Here is a 20,723-nt window from a genome sequence, read left to right as displayed (position 1 = left end):
TTTTGGGAATCACAGATCCATCTGCGAAGAAAGTGCAGGCAGAGTTGCAAAGAGCTACGCAAGAGTACTTTTTGGAGACAATCAGACTAGATGTAGAAAACCGTTTTGTGGTTAGCATGCCTTGGCTGGAAGATCATCCTCCATTGCCAACCAACTGTGACCTGGCGTATAAAAGATTGAATTCAACTGTCAACCGCCTTAAATTGCAGTCGATTTATAAACAGTATGAACAAGTTTTTAATGAATGAATGGGGGAGGGAATAAGAGAAGAAGTAAAGGATAATTGTGAGGAAAATGTACACTACCTACCTCATCGTGCACTTATAAAACCGAATAGCACCACCAAAATTAGACCCGTATTTGATGCTTCAGCTAAGGCCGAAGGTTTTCCAAGTTTAAATGATTGCTTAGAGAAGGATGAAAATCTTATTGAATTGATACCAAGCATTTTGAAGCGATTTTGGACTGAGAGAATTGGTGTCGTTTCAGACATCCTTAAAGCCGTCTTACAAATCGGACTTACTGAAACTGATAGGAATTACCTAAGATTTTTGTGGCTTAGTGATGAAGGCTTGAAGATTTACAGGCATTGCAGGATAGTATTTGGAGTCACCAGTAGACCATTTCTGTTGTCCTCAACTGTCAAATACCTTCTGATGAATGTTTTGAAAGAAATAAGGGAACAAAGATCTACTTATCCTGAATATGTTGTACAAAAACTAATGAAAAGTTTTTATGCAGACAATTGTGTCACGAGTGTCAAGGATATAGAAGAATTGAATATGTTTGAAAGAGTTGCTAATGAAATAATGGCAAGGAGAAAATTCGATCTTAGAGGGTGGGAGTACACCGACTTAACCGAGGAAACTTCACAGCCACCTACAAATGTTCTTGGTATGAGCTGGGATAAGAAATATGATACTCTTCAAGTGAGTACAGGTTGCATTAAAGAGCTTAACATTGAGAAAGTAACGAAGAGAACCATCCTGTCAGCTGCACATAGACTTTTTGACCCCTTGGGTATGATCTGTCCTGTAACGTTGATCCCAAAATTGCTTCTTCAGAGCATTTGGAAGTTGAAACTGAATTGGGATGATGATGTTGAGGAAAACATCAGAAGAGAATTTCTGAAATGGATTGAAGGTGTACTGTATATTGAGAAAATTAATATTCCAAGGTATTTTGGACTAAGTGGAGCCAAGAAGTCTTCCATTCATTTCTTTTGTGATGCAAGTAACTTGGCCTACGCTGTGGTTGCTTACATTAGAGTGGAGTCTGAGAATAATGTACGAGTTCAATTACTACAGGCGAGAAGTAGAGTAGCCCCTACAGGAAAAGGAGAAATTACCATAGCACGACTTGAACTTCTGGAAGCAACCATTGCATCTCGTCTTTCAACCCCAATTTTGTCTGAGTTAACTCATGATGAAGTGTTTTTTTGGTCAGATTCCACAACTGTTTTGGCCTGGATCAAAAGAAGTGAACCATGGGCCATTTTTGTTTATAATCGAGTGCGTGAAATCAGAGAGCAAACTGATGTTAACACCTGGAGACATGTTCCTGGAACGATGAACCCAGCTGATTTGCCAAGTAGAGGATGTTCTGCACAACAACTTCTGCGATTGCAATGGTCAGAGGGTCCCAGTTGGTTGCACTTACCTCAAGATTTGTGGCCTTCGTCTGAAGATGTCGTTAATGAGGAGGAAGTAAGCTGTGAGAAAAGAAAAAGTGTCACAACCTCAATGATAAATTTTGAAGTGACAAAACTTTTGAGTTCTAATATTTCTGACTATCGAAAAATTTTACATACTATGGCATGGGTGAAGATATTCCTTTTGGGTGAAGAGAAAGGGAGATCTTTCTGTTAAGGAATTAGAAGAAGCTGAGAAAACTACTGTATACTTAATACAGCAGGAGTCATTTACAGGAGTTTCAGATAAACGCCTTAAAACTCTAGATGTATTTATTGATGAGAAAGAAATCTATAGATTAAAAACAACGGTATATAAAAGAGATGATTTTGAAGAGTTTAGAACACCTGCTATTTTACCTGGAGAAAATTCTATAGTAAAACGTTTAGTACTGTTTGAAAATAAGAAAAAGGGACATGCTGGTGTTTCCTACACATTGAATTCTCTTAGAGAAAGATTTTGGCTGCTGTGTGGTAGAAGAACAGTAAAATCTGTATTGAGATCTTGCGTAGTCTGCAAGCGTTTTTCTGCCAAATCTGTAGATCCACCAACTGCATCACCACCAGCTGATAAAGTTCAAGATGCAGCTGTTTTCCAAGTAACGGGAGTGGACTTTGCTGGTCCTGTGATTTTGAAAGACAATTCAAAGGCCTGGATATGCATTTTTACCTGTGCCGTTTATAGAGCTACGCATCTTGAATTAGTCACATCACTATCAACTGAGGCATTTTTACTATGTTTCCATCGATTTGTTTGCAGAAGAGGAAAACCTTCGATTGTATACAGCGATAACGGAACGAATTTTACAGGGAGTGTAAAGGCATTATCTTGCATTGATTTTAAACAGGTTTTTATTAAGGCGAGGGATCAGCAGATTACCTGGAAATTCATACCTCCTAGTGCTCCCTGGTGGGGAGGCTTCTGGGAAAGGCTTGTTGGAATGATGAAAGGTCTGCTGAAGAAAACCTTAGGTCGAGATAGTTTAACATATGAAGAAATGCAAACAGCTTTATGCAACTGTGAGGTCATTTTGAACGAGAGACCTTTGACAACTGTGTGTTCTGACGCCAGTCTTACTGCTCTTACACCTGCAGACTTCCTAAAAGAGAAAAAACCCAGCTTTGTTCCGGACATCAAAACCAAAACTGATCCCAATCATCTGCGAAGGAGAATACAATACCTACAAACAATTAGAGAAGCTTTTCGAGTAAGGTTTCGTCAAGAATATTTAGGCGCCTTGTGTACTAGGCAGAAAAAGAACACCTTTCAACCATTGAAAGTAGGTGATATTGTGATCCTTGGAGATGATAACAAGAAATGGATCTTATGGCCACTCGGAAAAGAGATGGAAACAATGCCGGGTACTGATGGAGTTGTACGCCGAGTGAGAATGAAAACTAAACAAGGAGAGCTAATCAGAGCAGTACAAAGGGTGCATCCTTTAGAAATTTCTTCCAGTGAAAGTTTACCAGTTGCTAAGTGTGAGAAATTTATTGCCAATAACAGTAGAAAGGACAACATTCCAGTTTCTTTGAAAGATAAGAGCTTTGCAAAAATTCCCGTTGTGACTAGGAGTGGACGAGCTGTTAGAAAACCTGACAAACTATCTTTATAAAAACTCCATAGTGATTTAGAACTTTAATTTTTATTTCAAATTCTTGTAAAGTGTCATTTTAACATAATATATCTTTAGGCTATGTAAGTTAGCTTTGTTAATGTTGTTAACTTAGGTGGGAGGATGTGAAATATTATTTGCTTATGCGCAGCCTATTTTTTGTTCCTATTTAAAGATGACAACGAGAAGAGTTTTGGTGGTTGCCATGGTAAGTTTAGAATGAAAATAGTTTTGAGAGAGTTTAAGGTTTGTCTTTTGAATTTTCGGCGATTCTGTGATTTTGTTTTAAATAAATCTTCCATTTTATAATAAACGTAATAGTAGAGGTTTCTTGATTATTTGATTCGAAGTCTTTCTTTGAGGTCATCTTTTTATTTTGTGTATTTTTTGACACCTGCAATTTTGTCTTCATATCCATTTCTGCTGCAGATGTGTTATAGCTCTTGAGGATGTTTGAAGATGTAACTTTGCTACGGTAACCTAAGGCCTATGGTAACCTATGGTAAAAAAAATAGAGCGTGGAAAGAAGAAGAAAAACTTATTATAACAATTATGAACAAATATATCAAAGCGAAGCGTTCTATTTACGTATCGAATATGTTGCCACATTTTTAATTCAAAAGTTAAACTTTTCTCCACTTTGATAAATGTAAACTAATGCGAACCTTAGAATTAAATTATTAATTCCTTCGTATATTATTGGTTTAAGTTGTCGAAAATTAATATTTCATTAGTAAGGTTCGCATTAGCATACATTTATAAGAGTGGAGAAAAGTATATGCATTTTTAATAGTTTTTTGAATAGCTCCTTGAAGACGGAAAAGCATAAATTTTCTTACAAAATGACTGATAACTAAAAAACTAATCCAAATTTTTGAAAAAGAAAAAAAAACTTCTTCATTATGTCAAAACACAATTATGTGCCGAGTTTCGTGCCTGGGCGAGACTTCTGGAGCGAAATATTGTGATTACAGATAGACAGACAGACAAACAGACACACAACCGCGTTTATTACTATGTATAGATTTTAGATAGGTTTAGACAATATTTATGTAAAAAAATTTATTTTTGAATCAAATTAGAAATAGTTGTTGATTTTTAAAGTAAATTATTAGTTAATTATAATGCCTGTATAATAGATAGGTCAAAATAATCATAAAAAATTTGTTACAGTGTGTTTAATTTGCTTAGTTTCTGTAAATAAACATCCGGGTGGCAGAGCTTAGAAGGAATGGATTTTTCTAATATGTTTAGTGATACACATTATTATTTAATTATTTTGTTTATTAACAGTAGAATTCATTTAGTTTTTTAAGTGTCTTAAACTTATTAAAATGGTTTAGTAATGTTTGGATACTATTTGTTAAGTCTTGATCGGTGGGTGAGTGTGCTCTCTCCTTGGCGATAATGCTTGTTGTGATTCATATAAGAAATAGTTGTTATGTTTTTTACTTTAGATATTAGTTACTCCCGTATTATAAGTAGGAATCAAAAATTTGCTACAGTTAGTTTAAATTGCTTTGTTTTAGCAAATAAACTTCCGGGAGGAAGAGCGTTGAATCAATTTTTCTGATATTTTTACTGACACACATTATTATTCAATTCTTTTGTTTATTAACTGCATACTTATTAACTGCAGTATTTATTGTGTAGTTTATTAACTGCAGATTGTTGTTTTTTTAAATGTTCAAAACTTCTTAAAATTTTTCAATTAGGTTTTGATAATATTTGTGAAAGAAGTCTTGTATTAAGTGGTAGAGCTTCTGGGTGGCGGAGCTTCGAATATAAGGATTTTGCTGATATTTTCACAAATACGCATTACTATTTATATATTTTATCTATTAAGAGTAGACTTAATTAATTTTATATATGTATCAATTTTTTTCAAATTTTTCAGTTAGATTTTGATAATATTTATACCAAAAATTCTTATTTTTTATTGGTGAATGGGCTCTCTCCTTAAAGATAATGTTTGTTATGATTCATGTTAGAAATAGTTGTTGATTTTTTACATTAGATTAAGTAGTTTAATTAAGTAGTTTAAGTATAATGCCTGCATAATAAATAGAGCAAAGTAGGGATAAAAAATTTGCTACAGTGTACTGTGGGCCAGAAGACCATGATCTTTGGCCAAAAGTCTAAATTAAAATTTCAACTAAAATATGTGTAGGCAGTTTTAATATCGCCCAAATTAAGTATTCATAATCATTCCAAACATTATAATTTACTTTTTGGACCGGCGAGAGTACAATGTAGTGAAAAATATGTCAATTTTTTTTTTAAATGTAACTTTCAAATTTATATTTCAGATATATATATATATATAGGAATTACACCTTACTCTTGCATTTTTATCAGAGTAATTAGTCTGAAATAATAGTACAATTTTTCAATTTGTTGGAATAGTTCAGTGATTCTCAACCTGTGGGACGCGAGCACACTTGAGGGAGCGCGAGGATATCCAAGAGATAATATTATTTGGGAAAATTGATTAACTGGATGAAAGGAAAACGCACATACACATAGAAAACAAAATACATTTCGACATATTTAATAACTTATTAAAATGAAACAACTTATTAAATCAAAACTTAAGGAGGGGAGCCATAAACGGCTTTGCTTTGAAGATTTTTCCTAATTTTCTGGTTAAGTCTGCGCCGCTGAAATGTTTTTTGTAACATCTTGCACCTATCTCTAATATATATCACGTATACTTTTAAATTTAAAATAAAATTTTATTTATTTTATAGTACAATTTCAAAATTGTAGCTTCTGCACCTAAGGTTTCCCACAGGTTCCAAAAGTCAGCCATATATTGAAATCACTTTTTCACTTACTCAAATTATCTTTAGATAAGACACTTGGACTCCCCAATGTCTTTCAAAAAGGTACTTTAAGTGTCTTACTGGTAGGAACAATTTTCCCGACTTTAAAAAAGATAGTTGTTTTTAGAGTGTATAATTTGTTTATTGATTTTACACTGATAGTTCTTCTGTGAAGTCACTAGCGATTCTTTTGAGCTAACTCATTAGAATTAATTAAGAATTACTGAGTAACTTTTTTCAAAAGGGTTAACTAACAAGTAAGAGTCAAATAACCATAATAGAGTTAACTGATCTAACCTATAACTATTATAAAAATACCCAAATTTACAAGAAAATACCAGAATCTACCATAAAAACACTCATAACTATCACAAAAATAAAAATAAAAAATACCTGAAAAATTACTTTAAAATGCAAACAAAAGAAAAAACTTGAAACAAAATATCGCAAACTCTACTAAAATGCATTGAACGTCAAAATATTATAAAAATTTAAAATATACCACAGTTCCACATTTGTTTAAAAGGAAATAAATCAGTTGCTATTCAATTAAATTATTCCTTTTTGAGAAATAATATGCTACGTAATGATTTATAATTAACTCTTTTATAAATTTCACGTTTGTTTCCGAAGGTGGCCCACGTGTCCCCAAGGGGGCACCGGTGTCAGGCCACATTGGGAACAAGCATATGGTCACCATTTGCACGACTTAAAAATATTAATCTGATAGATTTATTCGAATTAAAGTAATGTGGTTAAAGAAAAGGAAAGAAACTTTCAGAAAGCATATCAAAACTCAAAGTTCTAAGAATTTAAACACTTTTAAGTAACAATATCTTCTCCCCCCCCCCCAGAAATTAGAACGACAGCTGCAAAAAATTAAATCACTTCATACAATGGAGGCCATTCAAAGAAATATCTTCAAATTCAGCCTCGTGAATCTCAGATACAAGATTTACAATGCAGCAGGGACATCTTATAATCTATACATAATAATAAACGCGGCTGTGTGTGTGTGTGTCTGTAATCACAATATATCGCCCCAGAAGTCTCTCCCAGGCACGAAACTCGGCACATAATTGTTTTTTGACATAATGAAGAAGTTTTTTTTTCTTTTTCAAAAATTTGGATTAGTTTTTTAGTTATCAGTTATTTTGTAAGAAAATCTATGCTTCTTCGTCTTCACAGAGCCATATTAAAAAAACTATTAAAAAATGCATATATTTTTCTCCACTCTTATAAATGTATGCTAATGCAAACCTTACAATTGAAATATTAATTTTCGACAACTTAAACCGATAATATACGAAGGAATTAATAATTTAATTGTAAGGTTCGCATTAGTTTACATTTATCAAAGTGAAGAAAAGTTTAACTTCTGTATTAAAAATGTGGCAACATATTCGATACGTAAATAGAACGCTTCGCATATTTGTCGCTGTTCATAATTGTTATAATAAGTTTTTCTTCTTCTTTCCACGCTCTATTTTTTTTTCTTAAGCGAAGACGATACTTTTTGTAGCGATATAGAAATAGAAATTTATACCATAAAAAATTAATTCGTTTTCGTGTTCTTTTCATGTATTTAGCATTTTAGTTTTTTTCTTTTCTTAAGCGTTGTAGCTATATAATTTCAAACATCCTCAAGAGCTATAGCACATCTGCAGCAGAACTGGATATGAAGACAAAATTGCAGGACAGGAACACTTTAATTGTCCACTAATCTTCAGATTTCCTGCTATGTTTTTTAAAACTTTATTTGTGAAAACCTTTAGCGTGGCGGACAGCTGGCCAAAAAAAAAATTAATAATTAGTACCTGATCAAAAAATACTAAATTTAAAAAAATTAATAATTATTAGTGACTTCCTTGGGCCTATCTTGCAGAACAAAGTTTTTTGAGGTGAGGCTTAATATTAAAAAAAAGCCACTCTCAGTTTTGTTTCTATATTTAGCTGTGATCTATATTTTGTCTTCAAAAAAGCCACATCTGAAAATCCAGTTTCACAGAGGTAGGATGTTGAAAAGAGTAATAGAATGCGAAATGCCCTTGTTTTTAGAGTAGAAAAATCATCCTACTCCTGCCTAAAAATCAAATAGTGATTTATTACTAAATTGCATTTTGGTTTCGCCACTTGTCGTGAAGTCTATGAATTTTTTTTCCTCATCAATTGAGAGCTCTTCGGGAGTCTTATGAAATGGATTCCTAACCCACTCGTAAATTGCTATCAGTTTGCCGTCGGCAAGAAAATATTTTTTCAAATTCTTTGCCAGCATGGCTAAATGATTTTCAATGGTTACAAAAGCAACTTTTACGTGTTCTTCTTCAGCCTTAAAAAGTTTAAGTACAATTATCCACATTTGCAAACGTTGTTTGGTTTTTTTTGCTTTTCTGCCACACAATTCCAATTTTCTACAAAAAGCATTAACTTTAGCACACGTATCCAACATACGTGTATTTGCTCTTTCGAGTAGAAGATTCAAGTTATTTAATTTCTCGAATATGACGACCAAGTAGCTCAATTTCATCACAAATAAACAATCGTGAAAATTCTCGGATTCTGGTCTGTTATCTTCTTCTAGGAAAATGGCGATTTCTTCTCTTAATTCATAAACATGTTGCAAAAATTTCTCACGTGATAAACATCTTGCATCGCATTTAAATAGAAACTCTGAATGTATTCAACCAATACCTCCTAGAATAAGGAAGGCCTCAGCACGGGTTAACATAAATGAAAAATCCGATCCGTCAGTAGTCCAGCGAAGTAGACCTGAATGGCTGCCACATTCTTCCATTAGCATTGGCGTCATTCATAGCTTTGATTTTGGCGAAATGGAATTCCGATGACCATTACAGTCATTGCCTTAAACCCTTGTTGGCGCCGGTTTTTCCCTTCCACGTGTTTCGTTATTTTTAATTCGTTTTTGTGAAGTTTTAAGTTTATTATAGCTACTGCTGGATTACATATTTGCAATATATATTAATGTGTCATGCCTTACCATTGCTGTGCAGTAAACTGCAAAGGAAATTATGCTAACGGTCCAAAAGTTGCCGTATTTAGTTTTCCCAAAGATGAAGCTCAACAAAGACGTTGGCTACAAGCACTCTCACGGAAGGATTTTATCATCACTAAGAATTCTCGAGTAAGTTTTTTCACTTATTGTTTATTTCTGTTGCAATCGGGGTTCGTTGATTTAAATCAACAATTTCTTTTTTAAAATATTCATTCATGTAGTTAAATCAAATTATATTAATTTTTTTTTGGAAAAAAATATATATTAAATTTAGAAGGCATTTTAAATGAGATTGTGCAAATTTTTCATGATTTTCATAGTTTTAAAATTTGCTTTAATTACATTTTTGTGTGAGAAAGTTTGACAAAATATGAAAACATATTGCAAGCTATAAAACTCAAACAATATGAAACGATATAAAAAAAAAATATATGTTAAATTTAGAAGGCATTTTAAATGAGATTTTACAAATTTTTCATGATTTTCATAGTTTTAAAATTTGTTTAAATTACATTTTTGTGTGAGAAAGTTTGAGAAAATGTGAAAACATAATGCAGGCTATAAAACTCACAACAATATGAAACCGAAAATTTAAATAATTCAAAAAAATAAAAAAAAAATCACGAACCTCTGTTACAACAGTTCTATAAGTATTTTAATATTGTTTTTCCTAGAGTGATAATTTAAAATTTTACCTGAAATTAAAAGTTTTACTTAAATTTTAATTTGCATCCCTTACTTCATTGGGTATTGTGCATTACTAGTCTTGGTTTTGTGGGAAAAAAAAAGAAATTGTAATTGAAATTTTAACATATTTCATTGAGTATGACTTTCAACAAATATTTTGATTTTTCTGAAATTGTTTTCCGTTGAGTTTAGAAATATGAAAACATTTTAAGAGTGAGAACTAAATGTGAGAACATTAAAAGTTTTTTTTAATTTTTTTTTACATCAAATATGTAAAAAAGTTTATGACATCAAAACTATAAAGTATTTAGTATAATATTTTTTGAAGAAATAGTTAAAAATAAAAACAAAGTACTTAAAATGTATATTTGTTTTTAGGTGTGTGAGAAACATTTTTCATCGGATGTCATAATTAAAGAAACTGTGAAAACTGATCCAAAGACTGGTGAAATAAAAAAAATTCCCCTAAGTCGATTTAAATTGAAAAAAGATGCCATTCCTACCATTTTTGAAGGTTGTCCAGAGAATATGACTAAAGATCTTCCTCTGAGAGAATCGCGAGAAGACAAATTAAGGAATTTAGAAGAGAAAAATTTTAATCTTGCCATAAAAGAGAGTTTGCAGGCTTCTGAGGAATATGAAAAAAACCATTATTTCAATAATTATGAGGAATTCAAGAGGATTCTCAGAGATAACATGGATTCGTCATGGTCATGCCAGGATTTTATTTCAAAAACATGTTTCTTTTCTTTCTGTTTTGAACCTCAACCTAACATTATAAAATCTGTAGTAGTCAATGAAAATTTATCCGTGGAATGTTTTTTTAAAAATGTAAAGTTATCATCAATTGGTAATTTTTCTATGCCCTATACTTTAACCTCTATAAATGATTTGCAACAAATTTTGGATTTATTTAAAAATACAAACTATATTCATAGCTCTAAAGATATTATTGATTCAGTAAAAATTTTACTTACTAAGTTAAAACCTCTATTGCCCGCAGATAAAAATTCAGTCATTGAGTTTTTGTCTGAGGAAATTTCACTGTTAACTGTTGATAAAAATGTATTGCGTTATAGTTCAAATTTTTTAATATTTTGTAGTTTAGTTTATTCTATTTCACCTCATTGTTATAAATTTATTAGAAATTCTAACAACCTAATTTTGCCTCATCCATCAACTATAGAACGACTTTGTTCATCATTTAGCATGAATCCCAAAGATGAACAATTTGATGAAAATTTTTTGCTTTATGCTAAACAAAAAATTCAGTATTTAAATGAACACCAAAAAATTGTTTCCTTAATGATGGATGAGATACATTTAAAACAATACTATGATTATAAAGCTGGTAATATTGTTGGAAAATCTGTCAATAATGATAAAGCAGCTAATTCTGCTTATGTTTTCATGTTGCAAAGTTTTTTATCTGATTTTGAAGATGTTGCACACATTTTGCCTGTTTTTAATATTAATGCTGATTATTTATACACTTTTCTTGTAAAAATTATTTTAGGTTTGGAAAAAATTGGATTTCATATTTTATGTGTAACTTCTGATAATAATTCTTTAAATGGTAAAGCGATGTCCTATTTTTCTACCCCATCTAAATTAAGTTTTGTTTATGCCCACCCAGCAGATCCCGAAAGGTCATTATTCTTTTTATTTGATCCTGTACACATTTTTAAATGTTTAAGAAACAATTGGCTCAATCAAAAAAATGGTCATAATATGTATTTTTTGGACTTTTCGGATTTTTCTAAAACTAAAACTGCCTCTTTTAAAACTCTTAGAAACATTCATTCTTTGGAAGAAGGGCAGTTGATTAAATTTGCGTATGGAATCTCCATTAAGGCTTTAAATCCCACTAGTATGGAAAGACAGAATGTGAAACTTGTTTCACAAATATTTAACGATCATGTCATTTCAGGTTTAAGAGCTCTTTGTGAGCAAACTAATGACCTTAGTTGTTCAGACACAGCCGATTATATACAAATTATTTCAAATTGGTGGAAAATAATGAACGTGAAAAATCCAAATAAAGGTGTTCACAAAAAGGATAAATTTTCTGAACCAATATCAAATGCTGGTAATGATGAAAGAATTGTTTTTCTCAAAACCTTTCTTAATTGGTTAACTGCTTGGAAAGCAGCAAATTATTCTTCAGGATTTTTATCTAAAGAGACATTTACTGCTTTGTTTCATACTACGAGTGCTGTCATCGAATTGTCAAAATATTGTTTTGAAAATTTAAATTTCAGATACTTTCTCACGGGCAAAATACAAACTGATGCTCTTGAACGTCGTTTTGGAAAATTTCGGCAACTTTCTGGGGGGCAATATAATATATCAATAAGACAAGTTTTTGAAACCGAAAGCAAATTGAGATTACAATCTGTTGGCCCGTTAAAAATTAAATCCTCCTCTTTTGGTGAAATAGATATCAATTTGGTAGAAACTGATAATGCAGAAAATGAGGTAGAAAATGAAAAATTAAATTTTGGTAAAGAAATTGATGTTAATGAAGATGATTTAATTCCATTAGTTTGTATTTTGCCTGTGCTTACTTATATTGCTGGTTTTTGTTGCTACTGTTATTTAAAACGTAAAAAATGTTCATCTTGTGAGAAATCTATCACATTAACAGATATCGAAGAGAAATTTAATATGATAGATGAAGTGGAAAACTCTTACATTCAAACATTAGACAGAGGTTGTTTGGTATACCCTAGGCAAGAAATTGTTGACATAATCTTGCACGCATATGTGGTAGTTCAAAAATTAGTTTCTGAAGAGTTTGAAAGCTCATTTCTACAAATGCATAATCATAAAGTTTTGGCTATTGAAACTACTATTAATGTTTTGGAAAGAAAGGAAATATTCTTAAATAACAATCAATGCTCTGCTCACGATTCCAGTTTCATTGTTAAATTTTTGGTAACTCGAGCCATTAACACCTTTTTAAGCAATTATTGTAAAAAGCTAAATGATTCAATTTTAACTGAACGACTTAATAAAAAGAAAGCTAACTTAAACTTAAAAGTAACTAAATCTAAAATTGAACCAGAAACTAAGAAAAGAAAACTACAAACATTAAAATGAAGGAGCTGCTTTTTTTTCAACATTAAAATAAGAAATCAATTTTTGATACAACTTTTTGTTTTTCTGTTTTTTATTTGTAACTTTATAGACAAGTAGTATTATAATACTTTTTGAGTTTATTTGAAAAATATTTTGTATGACTAGACTAATAAATTAATGTTTAAGTTAATGTGATCTTTTTTATAAGCTGAAGAGATTGAAAATGAAATCTTACATTGTTTCTATATTTGTATTTGAAATAAACAATTTTGTTGCTTGTTTTATCACTTTTCATTTTTGAAAGCTGTGAGCAAGTAACTTGTAAAAAATTTTACTGTATAATTTTACTATACTACACTAATTTAAAATTGTGTTCAAATTTCAATAAAGTTAAGGATATAACTTTATATCAGCTGTCCTAAAAATGAAAATTTGTTTTCATAAAAATTTTACTCAATAATAAAATTATTTATTATATATAGCATGTTTTATGTATATATTTAAATGAAAGACTAATACTAAATGCTTACATAGATAAATTGCCAAATAATATTGTCTCATTCCATAACATAAATTACAAAAGGTATATTAGAGTGCAAACCTTTTTTTTAATATCTTTATTTCAATTGATAATGCAATTAAAATAATTTGTCTCAGAATATTAGTATACGTTTGATAAATTTCATTCTTTTCAGTACAGAAGTAAAGTGCTTAAAAAAAATTTATTTTTTGAAAGGTAAGTTTCTAGTTAAAAACAAACTCATATAAAGTATCCGATCGAAGCTTTTCTGAAAAGACGCGGCAAGGATTCGCGTTGGACTACTAAGGATTGAGAGGGGTGTGTCGTGCTGAGGCCTTCATTCTAGGAGGTGTTGATTCAACCCATGTCTTTACGAAGTGCGGAAAAGATTCTCGATCTCTGGGTTCTTATTTTTATATAATTTACGACGGTTACAACAGTTATTAACACATTTCTCATCAACAGGACTCATTTCTTTCGACGCCAAAGCTTCTCTGTGGATCCTGCAATGTGTCCAGACGCATTGAGGCAATTTTTGTTTTACTAGTGCTTGTATACTTTCGAACCTTCCGGATATTGAACGAGCACCATCGGTGCACATTGCGATGCAGTTTTTGCATTCTATGTTTGCCTCATTCATAAAATCATTTAAAATAGTAAATAATGCGAGCGCTATTGTTTTGAGTTCTATTGATTTGCTGAAAAGCAGTTCTACTACTGACATATTATCGCAAAATCAAACATAGGCAATTAAATGAGCATCTATATTAATATCTGTTGCTTCATCAAGCTGTATTGAAGACAATTTGTCCCGCAACATCGAGAAAAGCTGACACTATACATTTTCAGCTATATCACCAATTCGACGAGCAACAGTATCATTTGAAAGAGGTATGAACTGTAATTGTTTCGAAATATTAACTCCAAAAATAGTTTCAACAATCTCAATTGCTGCTGGCTTTTACTTTACTTTTTCTTTGGCAGTTAGTTAAGAATAATTTAAAGACAGAATTCAAAATACTCTATATACGTTATTGTTGTATTACATTTTACTGTAAGGGGGGCGCGATGAAAATTATGATTTAAAACTGGGCCGCGAATACAGAAAGGTTGAGAAACGCTGGATTAGTTAATACTCTTGACAAACTTATAGTTTATATCTTATCATTTGACATTTTACTATGTTTGAATCACTTTCGAAACTTATTTCCAAAAATTTCCACCAGGTAATAAGCTAAACTGTTTTTTGTTGTCTTCTTTGATGTTTCTTCTTTCGAAAACACCTGCTCCATTTTCCCCATATTGCAAAGGTGGACTAAATTTACCGAAAAACTAAAATTATGTTTTTTTTTCATGTTTCTGCGTTATTTTGCAATATTACTTCGAAAATATAATTTGCTTTTCATTTTTAATATAAAATTACGAAAATTATTATATTTTCATTGCTATATTTAATTATTTAAACGTATTATATTATTTTATTTTTATTTTTGCTCGCCATCTTTCTGTCGCCATTTTCTTTTTTTTGTTGGTATTTTTAGTGTATTTCATAATTTCAACTATGAATTCAATTTACCTGCACATAAAATCCCCTAAATAAAAACCCCCCAAATTTTGAAACAAATTTTATCGAAATGCTAATTTTGGCCACAAAATCTTGGATGCTGGCCCACTGTGCAGTGTGTTCAAATTGCATTGTTTTAGTAAATAAACTTCCAGATGGCAGAGCTTTGAATGAATGAAATTTCTGAGATTTTTACTAACACACATTATTATTCAATTCTTTTTTTATTAACTGTAGACTTAATTTATCTTTTTAAGTGTTCGAAACTTCTTAAAATGTTTCGATTAGGTTTTGATAATATTTGTGAAAAAAGTCTTGTATTAAGTGGTTGAGCTTTGGGTGGCGGAGCTTCGAATGTAAGGACTTTGATATTTTCACAAATATGCATTATTATTTGTATAAGTTTCGGTGATGGGGAATGTAAGACGTCAAATGAAACAATATGGCAATGAAACATCCTCTTTAATAGTAAAAGATAGCAAACCATCAAGAAACTCACGAACTCCAATTAACAGGTTATTCGTTAAAAACATTTAAAAGTTGTTATTAAAAGAACTATTAAAGCTTAAACTTTCGATTGTAAATATCTCATACTGCAGGTGGGCCTCACCAGGTAGAAACGGAATATCGGTACGAAGTCTTGGACGCTGCACAACAAGGACGCTGTCCTAGTCCTGTCGGTTGGTCAGGGTGCCTGAGGCCGGAACGGCCCTTTACCCCTTCATCGTGAGATGCAGATCCTTGTAGTGTTTCCTTGAGGTCCTTGTTATCTAAAATTGAAAGTAGAGAATTAGTAATGAGCAAATTGCTCGAGTAACGTCATATATAATGATACATGTTGTAATAAATACATAAAATACAACAAAATAGTACATAAAAATGAAAATAAGATAAATAAGTAATAGAAATTTAACTTCTAAAGAGAAGTTTGTCTAAAATTTTATGCCCCTTTTACAAATTATCTTCATTCTTCTAATCTATTTCATTCTCTCTAAACATGCAGGTTCATTCATTCTATACCTTATTACCATCATAATGATTTTGTCAACGCATCATAGTTTTTCTCCAAGTTTTAATTGTCATATATATTATAGTGCTAATTATACATTAATACAGATATATCAATTATTAGAGCCATTATAAAATGTTTACTTCTAGAAAGAAGTTTGTCAAAATTGTACGTCTCCTGTACAAAATATCTACATTTCACCTCATACGTTTCATTCTTTTGTTATTTACAATGTTCGTTCATTCTATATCATTTTGCCCCTTTACAAAGCATTGTCAGCATATTTATAACAAATCAAAAAGATTCTGTCAACGCTTATATAATATTTACAATATTTACATGTCATGTCCGAGTAAGTTTCCATATATAGTATTTTGATAGTGCCATAAATAATGCCATTGAGTTTGTCCCACACTGTCAGAATTACATCACTTGTCAAAAAGTGTGCAACTGGCCTCAGGGAGGTGTCCTCTACTAAATTTTCGAACTCGAAAATAGAGTCGAAATTTGCTGCATTGCTGTCTAAAGCCTTTTTGAAAAAGTTTTGATTTAGTTTGTTAAAGTGATGTTCGAAACTGTTCAACTCTAGGTCCGTGTGAATACCTACGTTTCTTTGATACCACTCTGCGCCAGTTAGCTTTCTCAAGATCTTGTTCTGCGTTGCTGTGAGTTTCCCAAGCTCACGTTCTGATACATTACACCATGCTTGCGAGGCATAGGTCATTATCGGTCTTATCATGAAGGTGTACAGTAACCTCTTCAGTTTCAAGCTCAATTTTTCGCTGTACATGATGAATTGCAGTTTTAATGTTTCAGCATTGGCTTTATTTTTAACATTTTTCACATGATCCGACCAAGTCTGTCTGTTGTTAATGACTAGACCTAAGTAGGTAGCTTTGTTTACCCTTGGTATCACTTGGTTAAAAAGTACTAGGTCATTATGCTCTCTAATTGATTTCCTGTTCTTCTGGATAATCAATAGTTGGGACTTTTGGGCATTTATCTCGAATTTCCAATCTAAACACCATTCTTCGTAATCGTAAATCTTTTCTTGCAGTTTCTCAATAGCCATGTTCGGGTTACTATATTTCACTATGACACCTGCGTCATCTGCGTAAAATGCAGTTAGACTGTTCCAAATACTACTCCTTTAAAAAAAATAATAAATCATACTTTTTGCGTAAACTAACAAAAAATTGCACGAAGAGTAATAATATCTTAATAAATATACACTGAAGAGTCAAAAAAATTGGTACAGGCATGAGTATGCAAATAAAGGGGTAGGGAGCCGATCAAACTACAGCGCTGCGATCGGCAACGCGTATATAAGACAACTAGTGTCTAGCGCAGTTCTTTGTGATTTATTTTAGACATGACTCTAGGCTTACAGCGAACCCGGTGAAGGAGCAACCCTGTAGGGTCCCATCCGGGCAAGATGTAGGTCTATTAAACTTAAAATGATGAGCAACCCGGTACGAGCGGTTGTTCACCGGGACGACCGGGTCATCGTTATATCAGAGGCTCACACTAATTGATATATAAACAATGTCAATATGTAAATATTGTAAATATATAATAATGTAATTTTCCTTATTTCACAATCTTGTAAATTATCTTGTACATATTTATTTTTCAATTCATTGTTTCTTTAACATGCCAATGACTCTAGGGACTTTCCCAGTACCGGACCTTATAGATAACTAACCAATGTTAGTAAACTTCTTTTTCTTTTCCCTGAACCAAAGCCACTAGTCTCAGTTGCCCTAGGGCCAGTAAATAGATGAAGAAGTGAGGTGCCCGCATTCGCGGACAGGTACTTCGACCAACTACATATCCAAGTCCAAGTCCAAGCGCAGTTCTTAGAGCTGTTACTGCTGCTACAATGCCAGGTTATACAGATTTAAGTGAGTTTGAACGTGGTGTTATAGTTGGTGCACGGGAGATGAGACATAGCATCTCCGAGATAGCAATGAAGTTCGGATTTTCACGTACGGCCATTTCAAGAGTATACCGTGAGTATCGGAAATCCGGTAAAACATCAAATCTACAACATCGCTGCGGTCGGAAAAAGATTCTTGTAACGTGATGTTCAGAAGATATCCCCACCCCCTCTTACTCCCAATGGTTTATGGACAGCCCTAGGATTCATGGTGTCAATTATCTCCAGCACTATTTCACACATTGATCGAATACATGCCACGTCGTGTTGCGGCACTTCTGCGTGCTCGCGGAGGCCCTACACGATATTAGGCAGGTATACCAGTTTTTTTGGCTCTTCAGTGTATAAAAAGACCTTCCCGTGTATTTTTATTGAAATAAATGCACTATTTTTTCCAATATAAGTGATTTTTCTACGAAAATTGCTCTCTTCATGCATCTTATCGATATAGTGTATGTGTAATATGCATAAAGACCCACCCTATTAATTTAGGGTATGAGTTAAAAATCTGTACTATCCCTGCGGCAGGCTCAATCAGTGCCGGTCGGGGAACCCGGTGAAGCCCCACCGTGGCATTTGTTAGAATTTGGATCAGTTTATTATAAGTTACATGACAACAGCCCGACAATTTATTTTCAGCAAGGGATACATTACAAGTTGTTCAAAATATGCCACAAGGGATAATGACAATTAATCGTTTAAAACACAAAAAAAAGGGAACCACTGAATTGAAATAAGGTCATAGGATCCTAATAAATTAAGAAAATATTAGGTCAACAGATCCTTATATTATCATACAAACCCTTACGTATTTCAGTAATAAGTTGGCTGCACAAGGCAGCACACAGGCCAGGGCTGTTTGAACTCAGGTCCAAGAGTGGAAACAACAACTCAAAACATAGACAATACAGGCAGTTAAAAGTAAAAGCATCAGATAAAAGATCAAAAGTAATGACAAGCATAAGAGTAAAAGTTGGCAGTGTAAAAACATAGAATGTATACCCAAAAGTGGAAAAAGCAATACAATTCAAAAGATTCAAATGAGTTAAAAAGAGATATGATAAAAGGTACGGGATAAAACATTAAGAATACAAAGGCTAAAAATACATCAGAAATGCAACAAAAGGCTAAAATACAACAGTAACAATCCTCCAATAAATTAAAAGTAGATGGTAAAATACTGTAAAAATGTAAATATAAAATACGATAGTATACCTTAAAATAGTAGTAGATAAAAACAGCTAGGTAAGACCAAAAAATACATGAGAAAAAAAATGAGTAGAAATGGGACACCCAGGGTGGAGTGTGCAGGTTCCGGGATCTTATCGATATAGTGTATATGTTACCGGCAAAGTATAAAATGCCGGCATTATATATAATGCCTGACGTTTTTAGGCAAACTATGAAATATGAGAAGTATTATGTACTTTATTATATATAATGACGGAATATATATAATGGTACGAATTATATTGGTACGAATACATATAATGGTACGAATTATATATAATGACGGATGGTATTTAGGCAAAGTATGAAATAAATCTCCTGATGAGGTTTTTAAGTAAATGATGTGCATGCTACTGTGAATGACCGAAATCGGTGGTTGTTGACTTTCACCGGTGAATGTTGACAATCACATAAACGCTCTGGTGAATGTCCGAAATATTTATTACATCCGATTTGATATTAATTTATTCGTGGATATAATTACATTTATTCGATATTTTAATACTTACTGACGATAGATAAGAAGAACACCAGTCTAGGATATACCGGATAAATGTATACCGGGCAGTGACCCATGACCTTAAAAAACATCAGTGCAGGGTATACCGGGCAAATGTATACCGGGCAATGGTTTTTTAAGGTCAAGCGCCATTGCCCGGTATACATTTGCCCGGTATACCCTACACTGAAGTTTTTTTAAGGTCAATTGCCATTGCCCGGTATATATTTGCCCGATACTCCAAACATTGATGCTTCTTCTAATCTATCGTCAGTAAGTATTAAAATATCGAATAAATGTAATTATATCCGCGAATAAATTATTATAAAATCGGATGTAATAAATATTTCGGACATTCTCCAAGGCGACTATGTGATAGTCAACATTCACCGGTGAAAATCAACAACCACCGATTTCGGTCATTCACAGTAACATGCACATCATTTAGTTAATAACCTCATCCGGACGTTTATTTCCTACTTTGCCTAAATAGCATCTGGCATTATACGAGACATATATATTGCCTAGGCAATGTGTGAAATATACATCATTTCATATTTTGCCGGCTAGTTTTAGGAATTATATATAATGTTTAGGCTTTATATATAATGCCGGATTTCTTACTTTGCTGGTAACATATATAATGTGAAACGTAGAAATATTTTTTTTTTGTAAAAAGGCACTAAAGGCTTTATATTTTTAATAATATTCCTTCTTTATATTTTTAATAATACAAATCATATAATTGATATCAAATAAAAAAGATTATTCTCATTGACGTAGAAAATGCATCGATAATACTTTAGTGAAGAATTAAGATAATAATATGTTAATAAAATCAAAAATTTGGACTAATAGGAATTTTAATTCAAAATTTGTGTCAAAATATACCCATTGGTAATGTGCATTTGCTATTACTGCACATACATCATAGTGTTTTTAGTCTTACTATCGAATGTGCAGTTGTACGTAGTGACTGTTTTGCAAATTTTACAATAGGGCATACGAAATAAAGTGGTCTATTGGTCAGGAATCAATTAAAATTAATTC

The 20,723-nt window shown here is 32.2% G+C and overlaps 2 protein-coding genes across 2 annotated transcripts; both read left to right on the top strand.

Annotated features, from left to right (window-relative positions):
• The first annotated feature begins 248 nt into the window (after positions 1–248).
• Positions 249–3,306, top strand: LOC107456086 (uncharacterized). The gene is made up of 2 exons (XM_043053093.1): positions 249–1,706; positions 1,846–3,306. The coding sequence occupies exons 1-2, from the start codon at positions 249–251 to the stop codon at positions 3,304–3,306; spliced, it is 2,919 nt and encodes a 972-aa protein (XP_042909027.1).
• A 5,700-nt stretch (positions 3,307–9,006) lies between these two features.
• On the top strand, positions 9,007–15,328 carry LOC147814187 (uncharacterized). Its single transcript, XM_087160253.1, has 4 exons — positions 9,007–9,273; positions 10,210–11,251; positions 11,762–12,768; positions 15,254–15,328. The coding sequence occupies exons 1-4, from the start codon at positions 9,121–9,123 to the stop codon at positions 15,326–15,328; spliced, it is 2,277 nt and encodes a 758-aa protein (XP_087016379.1). The 5' UTR covers positions 9,007–9,120.
• The last annotated feature ends 5,395 nt before the right edge of the window (positions 15,329–20,723 follow it).

This window comes from Parasteatoda tepidariorum, chromosome 3 (assembly GCF_982258835.1).
Source record: "Parasteatoda tepidariorum strain Cologne lab strain chromosome 3, Ptep-v5.0, whole genome shotgun sequence".
Classification (NCBI taxonomy): domain Eukaryota; kingdom Metazoa; phylum Arthropoda; class Arachnida; order Araneae; family Theridiidae; genus Parasteatoda; species Parasteatoda tepidariorum.
This window is presented reverse-complemented; position numbering and strand designations above follow the sequence as displayed.

Excerpts from the sequence above, each read along its gene's own strand:
- LOC107456086 (XM_043053093.1), top strand. The coding sequence starts at position 249 with ATGGGGGAGGGAATAAGAGAAGAAGTAAAGGATAATTGTGAGGAAAAT. Across the intron at positions 1,707-1,845 it reads ATGTCGTTAATGAGGAGGAA|AGAAAGGGAGATCTTTCTGT; the intron begins GTAAGCTGTGAG and ends TTTTGGGTGAAG.
- LOC147814187 (XM_087160253.1), top strand. The coding sequence starts at position 9,121 with ATGCCTTACCATTGCTGTGCAGTAAACTGCAAAGGAAATTATGCTAAC. Across the intron at positions 9,274-10,209 it reads TCATCACTAAGAATTCTCGA|GTGTGTGAGAAACATTTTTC; the intron begins GTAAGTTTTTTC and ends ATTTGTTTTTAG. Across the intron at positions 12,769-15,253 it reads GTTTCATTGTTAAATTTTTG|TGTTCGAAACTTCTTAAAAT; the intron begins GTAACTCGAGCC and ends TATCTTTTTAAG.